The 8,146-nt window shown below is 44.0% G+C and overlaps 1 protein-coding gene across 4 annotated transcripts in view; it reads right to left on the bottom strand.

Moving 5' to 3' along the window:
- USP3 (ubiquitin specific peptidase 3) overlaps positions 1-7,880 on the bottom strand; it is a 46,444-nt gene extending 38,564 nt beyond the window's left edge. For 2 of the 4 annotated variants that reach the window (XR_014696638.1, XM_084531608.1), the window contains exon 1: positions 7,550-7,880. Coding sequence is in view for 2 of the 4 variants with exons in the window: in XM_084531608.1 (XP_084387734.1) it covers positions 7,550-7,640 (91 nt within the window). In the remaining 2 variants the exon portion in view is untranslated. Of the gene's footprint in view, positions 1-6,677; positions 6,897-6,948; positions 7,237-7,549 lie in introns of those variants that run through there. The other 2 variants (XM_084531609.1, XM_084531611.1) reach the window with 2 other exon arrangements.
- Positions 7,881-8,146: the final 266 nt, after the last annotated feature.

Here is an 8,146-nt window from a genome sequence, read left to right on the forward strand (position 1 = left end):
ACGCTCAACTTCCACTCAAACACACTGGCTTACAGTTCAGAGTTTTCGTTATGTAACCAGAATTTCACATTGAAAAACTTGCAAGTGGAAAAATGCACGCTTTTTGATTTGCCTGTATGCTTAAGTCAGTACTGGAGAAGTATACGGGTAAGGAAAACTTTTTTCAATCAGTGTAAACAGACACGTCACTTCCCGAGGAAGTGGTTAAACGAACTCAAGAAAAAAAAATCAGATCATGTATAGCAGCAAGACACAGCGCATGCTGTGCTTCCTCTGTTATGGTAAAATAAAATAAAAAACAGAAAAAATCGGTCCCTCGGCATTACCAATCATATGCATAGAGGCTTTCTCAATAAAACAGGACAAAGTTAGCTCTCAGGCTACAGTAATGCAGTATATTTAAGTTATGTAGTCTTTCCATATGTCGAGTCAAATGTCAACGCTTGATTTATCTGCCTATACCATATAAATCACATCCTAGCTGAAAGCAACAGTAAGAAAACATGCATTATGAAAAGAAGAAAAAAGGAAAAAAAAACAAACACATCAGTAGCATATTTATTTTATCTTAACAATCATGACCAAGAGAGTTTTTATGAGAACTATTACCTCTATTTTTCCTTTATAGTCCAAAACCAATTTTTAGTGGATTGGCTACTTTGATAACTAATTGGTATCCACATTTAAATATAGACACTCATATATATGTATATATTTAAAAATTTAATACTAGCTCTCACAGGAAAACAGATATTGTTCTACATTATAATAGTAATGCAAAAAAAGTTATTCCATCTTTATATTAGAGCAAGACAGAAATGAATTACGCATTTTCAGACAGCTGCCAGAAAAGGCAGAGCAGAGCGAGCAGCATAATGCAATTTTCAAACCCTTAAGGAAAAGAATCTTGAATCGGTTACCAATCAATCTCAGGCCAAAAAAAAATCAAGATGGAAGTAGGAGGGAAAAGAGGGGAAAGATATAAAGAAAGCTTCTTGCTTTCTTTATATACCCTAGTTATTAATCTACTCATTTTTAGCACCAATATTTAATGCCTATTTCTGCAGTACTATGCAAAAGACTCATTATTGACCATCCCTTTGAGCAAAAGAAATTTAAAAAAAAAAGGAAGTCAAACGCACAGTGGACAAAACTAAAACTATTGTCAACTGAAAAACTTATGAACCAAATGTTTAAAAAAAAATCCAGAAGGGCCACAGCTATTTTGGGAACATGCACCTGTAGCCTGACATGAACAAGTGGACACCTGTGTTCACACAGCATCCAGATGATGTACATATGACTCACCTTTAAAATCAGTATCCACCTGTTTGGTTTTGGTGAGGATCCCCAGCCAGACAGCATCACATTACTTTCATATTAAACAGCTGTCTACTGGCAGCATTTTGTGGGGGAAAAAGCTAACTTGCAGAAGAATCACCTTATTTGGCCAGGTTGCCTGTGGTTATTGTGATTAGATCCAAATGGGTAATAATCTGTCAAAACAATTTCACAGCTACATCTACAAGATACAAAATTAGATAGATATTCCAAAGGGGGAGGGGGTGGGGGGGTGGGAAGAGCATTGCCTTGACATACCAGTTAAGATTGCTGAATGCTAAGTACATTAAAATAGTGTCAGCAACATTTTAAAAGCCTTCGCATTATTAAGGAAATGAAGGACTTAAAATCTTATGCTGCCCCCTTAACAAGGACACCATAAAGCAATTAATGTTTTTATCAGTTATTACTCTAATCCACTCTACAGTAAAAATTGTTTCCTCCAATAATCTCAAAATACATATCTGAAAAGCCTGAACTACTTTTCAGATCTAAATTTCTGAGGAAGTTGCATTTTTGAACCTCCATTGATTATCGCAATTGTGCATGGCCTTCAACTGCTCTTCACCTAAGTGATGAACATTTATTAAAAATAGTACAGAAAGCAGCAAAGGAACAGGTTACTAAATAAAGTGAGCAGCACTGACCGAGTTAGAAATGCCTCAAAGCTTTATTTCCTTCTAAACACCATGTCTGAAACTTTCACTCTAAGAACCTCAGACACAAACGTAACAAAAATCTCACTACTCTAATGCTGTCAGCCGTAGCACCTCACAACCATGCACAGTTATCAAAATAAAATAAAATAAAATAAAATATAGTAAGAATAATACATTGATTTTTTGTTAAACACCTGCACATCTTGAAGGGCTTGGCAAGGCAGGTGAAAATTATTACCCTGATTACATTTAAACCATCTGTGATGAGATTTGAGCTAATCTGTGGTAAGTCAAGAGTTTGCCATGCACACAGAAGCCTCTGTCCTGCATACGTGTGTATGCCATATATATCTCACTTCCCAAACACCTCAGACCACCCTGTCTCCTTACCATATGGTGCACTTTGAAGAGTCATTTCAAAATACTGGCGTTTAGTTAGATCATGAAATAATTTAGAATACTCAGAAGTAAATTTATCCTTCAAAATATACATGAAGATTAGAGATTTGGTTTCTAAACAGAAGCAACACATTAGGTATTTGACTGCTACCCCCCTCTGAAGAAGTCCCTTTCATCAGCTGACATTCAAATTTTGTGATGAAGTGTGACTTTGTTGAGTATAATAGAATTTTTTCAAAAGAAAACCTAGAAAATATTAGCCACCATGAATTTAACATTTTTTGACTCAAATATGTCTTTAAACATACGAAGTATTTGAAATCAGAGACTCCTCTTTTCTATAGTGAAAAGAAAAATTAGGTCTAGCTTATGTGACTGAAATTGAGATTCCTATCCCACCTCAATAAACATCCATCTTCTGACAAAATGTGTTCCAAAGCGCTATGCTGTATCACATAGGCTACGACAGCAATTGCCTCCATGGTTAATTAGTTCATACATCAGTAACTGATTCAAATAGGAAAAAAAAGTGTTCACAGTTTTAATGAAAACAAGACCTAATCTAAAACAATACAAACCAAATCAACAAACTTTACTTAACAAAAATAAAAAATGAATATCAGGAGATAAAACAGCCTATGAAGTCTGAAGAGTTAATATCTGCATTGCATTCACCCTGAGAAATAAAAGAAATGCCACTCAACTTTAAAATTTGACTTGAGAAAAAAAAAAAAAAGTTTAAACTTTTACATAGTTATTTTATCCTTAAATTTCATAATAAATTTCATAATAAATCTGGTAATTTCCTGGTCAAGTTCAATTTTCAGGTATGGGAAAAATTAGAAATAACCCTCACAAACAGAGTATTATGTCTACACACTGCCCACTAGCTTACCCTGAGTCTACACTTTGCAAACTGAAAATAATTTGTCACAGGAAGAAGGTCCTACCTACCCCTCTCCACCTTCAGTGAGTTCTCTATCCTCCCATGTTGTACTAAAAACAGAAAAAAAGATGAAGGGAGGATCTCTAGTAATTAAAATGAAAAAGGAAAAGGACAAACACTCGTGGAGATGGAGAAGAAACAAGGAGCTGAGACAGAAAGGAAAGCTGAGATGGTTAAAGTCTGCGTACCTGTGCTTTTACAGCATGTTTGTTTTGGCACTGATAGCAGCTGTCCAACAAGCCGCCAGAGCACGGCCTGCCCCAACAAAAATAAAGCAGAGCACCCAGTTTACCTGGGGGACATCACCAAAAGCAGTCTGACCCAAAACAATCTCGTTCTCAGAAGTTACCCCACTCGGCCCAAACCATTTGCTCTCATGTATACATCAAGTATTCAGTAACATTTTAGGTTATTCTGAACTAACAATGCCTTTTTGTAAATTACTCTGAAAACAGAAAAAATGTTCTAATTCAGCATGCAGATATTTACCATAATCGTTGTTCACTAGGCCTCAAACGGCTTCCTAGTGCTTGCTCTATTCTGTATTTTTTATAGTCCCAGCGACATTTGCAAATGCCACAATGTATGCTTCTGACCAACTGTGAAATTACAGTTCTTATTCAACAGAAATTAGAATCCAAGAAACAGATGTCAGGCAAATATATTTAGCTTTAGCAGGAAATACCGCTCTACAGCCAGAATTGCTCTTCAATATCTAACAAAATTTGCTACTTATGAAATAAAAGGTATTCGATGGACAGTGATCTGAAACAATCATTAAAAGCGTATTTCAAAAGCACAATTCCCCTGGAAAAAATAACTCACTGTATCTCTGTTTCAGCAGACATAAACTTATGTCTGCAGTTGTTCTTCTAAAGAGGTACCTTGAAATTCTCCATCAAATAACCAGTGAGTTCGCCTCGACCACGGAGGAAAAAAGTTGGCAAAATTCTCTAGACTTGCACAAGTGTGCTTAGAAGATTGCAATCTTACTTAGGTGCGGCCTAGCTCCCTGTGGTTTCACGAGTCTATGAAAAGTTGTTGAGAAATACCACATCTGAGCTGTTCCAGAGTACTTTTCATAATTACACCATTTGCACAACAGCACCAAAGGTGTGGCACATCAGACAAATTCTGTGACACTCTACAGTCTTGCCAACGCCTCCAGCTACTCTGCTTCCAACTTCAGCAGAAATTTCAGAAATTAAAGTGCATGGAAAGCCTGCACTGCAATTGGAATTAGCAGGCATCTGCATGCAGCATTACATGTGACAACACTGATTAAAAGCAATTTTCAGTTTCTGTACAATTTCTATGATATACATTCATCTCCTCTCCTCTTAAATGCCCAATTATAAGGACAACAACAAAGGATTTGCCCCTGCATCTCCAAAAAGGCACTCTATGCTCCTTTTTGACAGCCTTCAAGCTCTTCAGAGCAAAAGCATGCTTCTTTCTGTACTGATTACTGTACAGAGCACTCTTGACAGGATTAAATACTCAGGGGAAGATATGCCATCCTCCAAAGAGGTGCTTATATACCAGCAACATCACAGAAGCTCTAAGATAAATTAAAATGAACAACTGACCATTACTCTTTAAACTGGAGCAAAACCATTTTTACTCCCATCAGCACACTTGTGATTGGTGCTTCCTCTTATTGTTCTCCAAGAGTCTTCCTTCATCACAAAACCTCTTCCTTCATCACAAAACCTCCGTAACAACTCTGCCACGTAGCTTCTACGAGAGCTAATTTAGGCCGAAAGAGCAATTCAGGCAGGCACACATGCTCCTCTACTCAATTCCCTAACTTCAGTAAAGCTAACCTCAGAATAGCAGCTGCAAACGCAACACCTTTCCATTGTACAACAGTGCATCTCCACAACATTCAACAGTGTGTTCCTCAGGAAGTTACTGTTGCCATCAAGCTTTTGAAGAGGAGAGGAAATGGTAATTCACCAGCATGTGTCACTCAGTCAGTGTGACAATTCCAGGTCCTCAAACCACAGATAGCCAAGATAATGACAAAAATAGCCACTGGCAGTCTGAACTACGACCTCGCTCTCCAACCTGTTCTTCTGTAATGTTTTGCTATCACTGGCAGGTCACGTGGCTGCCAGAAAGCTTCCTGTATCAGTACCCTCGCTTACTCCTTTTCTGGAAAGGTCAGCCGTAACTCCAAACAGGACTGACTACAGGTTCTGAGTCATTTTAAGACAATGCAGTAGATGATAGATGCCTTATAATTACATACTGCAGCAAATTACCTTTAAATTTTTTTCTCCAACTGAGGCAACAACACCAACAGAAAGAACCAAGTCCACAGAACCTTAGAAAACAGCATCAAAGGCAATGGGAAATACACTAAATTTTGACAAGATACTAATTTGTAAGTCACTTTCTTTATATAATTGCACGTTACCAACTTGCAGCAAAACCAGCAAATGAGAAATTGTACGCATTGTGAATTGACAGAAAACAGTATTACACACCTTTAGAAGTTAATCTCACTAAAATAAGCACAGACAACAAAGACAGAGTACTCTGCACACCATCAGGAAGCTAATGTAGCAGTCAGCATGAGTTAGTACTGAGAAGGAACACGTTACATTTTACTAGACTAATAGGAACACAACATTCATTTTTAGTAACATTTTTCATTCACTTTACGTTGTCAACAGCAAGCTGTTTGCTCACTGGAATGTCTTAAATGCAACATACCTACATTTTCCTTACCCAATAGTTAGCTATGCAAACACTGTATGACTTACTTAATTTTATTAAAAAGCATAGCAAGTGGTGGAGACACACCCCTAAATACGGCATCCTTATTAAATCCTCTAGTTCCCCAAAGTGTCCATCACCTCCTTCCTGCCTCCCAACTGTAATAAATCAGTTGAAACACCTCTGACTGACAACAAAAAATTTGCTTTAACTGCTTCACTTAGAAGCATGTCTAACAGGATCCTGTAGCTCTACACTGGCTCATTTTTGAAGCTGAAAAGTTATATTAATACATGAGTCTACATTTTTAGTTTTTGTAAGTTTATCTGGCTTGTTTTTAGGGTGGTTCCCTGCTACCATATGTTTCTGGATGACAACTTTGCTTACCCGTGATAGCCTGAAGATAACAGATGGACTTAGACAGTTACACTTCTAGCCAAGAATTTTTTTCAGTAACCAAACACTACAAAAAATAACTCTTCCTGTACTTCTTTCCCTCTAATCATTTCTCCATATTATTCCACTGTAAAGCTTACTCCCTCTAAAATCAAGAGCATTACAGAGTAAAATAACTGGTTCTGCCAAAGGAAGCAGCAGCGCTACCACACCTTGGCTCCAGGAAACTGCAATCAGGGAAGAACTCCAGTGAGCAGCACTTTTCCCACACTAAAGCATTGATACGGCTAGACAAAGGACAACGATCTTCTCTTTAAAAATAGGAACACCTTAAAACGTAACCAACAGTTCAGCGTTCCTTTGTGTGTTGCTCCCAGAAGAGGGTTTCCGTGCAGTGCCCGCAGCCACAGCGGGTCACGCTGCTCGGAACGGGGCCTACTGCCCATGCTGAGCGCTCGGTTGCGTGTCCCGGCCTGCACGTACTTGAGCGCTGCGCATAACTGCGCACGATGCAGCTGGAACGGACCAAGACGCACGGAACATGACAGCAACACCGCGGGCTGCACGTGTGCAACCATCTGCTTGAAGGCCAAGCTGGAAGCACCTCGGAAGCCGCAACTTCGCAGGGAGCGGGCAGCGCGACGCGCCCGGCTGCGCTTCAGAGCCAGGCACGGCGGCGGCTGCTGACACCGCCACAGCGCCAGGGACCGGCCCGGCAGCCCCGAGCCGCTCCGCACACGGCCAAGCCCCGCGGGCCGGGGGCGGTTTAACGGCCGCGCCGACCCCGCGGCGGCCGCCGGCCCCCCCTTCCCGCGGCCGGGCAGCGAACAAAGGGGCGGAGGGGCCGCGCTCCGCATTCCTCCGCGCCGGGGGGAGGCGGCCCCGAGCGGGCTGCCCGGCCCCGATCCCGGCCCCCGCGGCCGAGACACGCGGCAGCCGCCCGGGGGGGGGGGGGGCTCGGGGCCGGGCCCGCGGGGAACAAAGGGGCGGCGGGGCCGGGCCGGGCCGGGCCGCGCTGAGGGCGCTCGGCCGCCGCGTGAGGGCCCGGGGCCGCCTCGGGCCGGGCCGTGCCGGGCGCACTCACCGCTGCAGCACCAGGAGGAGGGCGAGCCCTGCGGGAACTTGGCCGAGTCGGGCGCGATGCAGACGCTGGAGCCGAGGTGCGGGCACTCCATGGCGGCGAGGCGAGGCGAGGCGAGGCGGCGGGGCGCGGCGGGCGGCTCCTCGCGGCGCTACAGCGGCGGCGCCCCGCGCACAACAGCCATCTTAGGGCCGAGCCCGCGATCCGCGCGCCGGGCTTTGCGGGCAGCCGGCCTCCCGTCCGCGAAGCCCGGCGGCTCCCTCCCCCCGCCTCTCGCCGGGCTTTCCGAGGAGCCGGCCTCCCGCCCGCCGCTCCGCCCGCCGGGAGGGGCCGCGCCCTTCTCCTCCTCCTCCTGCCGCTGCTCCTGAGGGGGCCGCAGCGAGGCGCGCGGCTGCACGGGGCGCGCGCGTGCACGGAGCCCGCGGCTGCTGCTGGCGCGCGCCTCCCGCCCGAGCAGCCCGCGGGGCAGCGCGGCCCGGCCCGGCCCCGCCGCCGCGGGACCGCCTGCAAGGGGCGGCAGGAGCGCGGGCAGCGCCGCTGTCCCCGGCCCCGCTCGGTAACTGCTCCGGGGCTCGGCGCGGGGCGGCATTGAAACAGCCG

Source organism: Aythya ferina (genome assembly GCF_964211825.1).
Source record: "Aythya ferina genome assembly, chromosome: 11".
Classification (NCBI taxonomy): domain Eukaryota; kingdom Metazoa; phylum Chordata; class Aves; order Anseriformes; family Anatidae; genus Aythya; species Aythya ferina.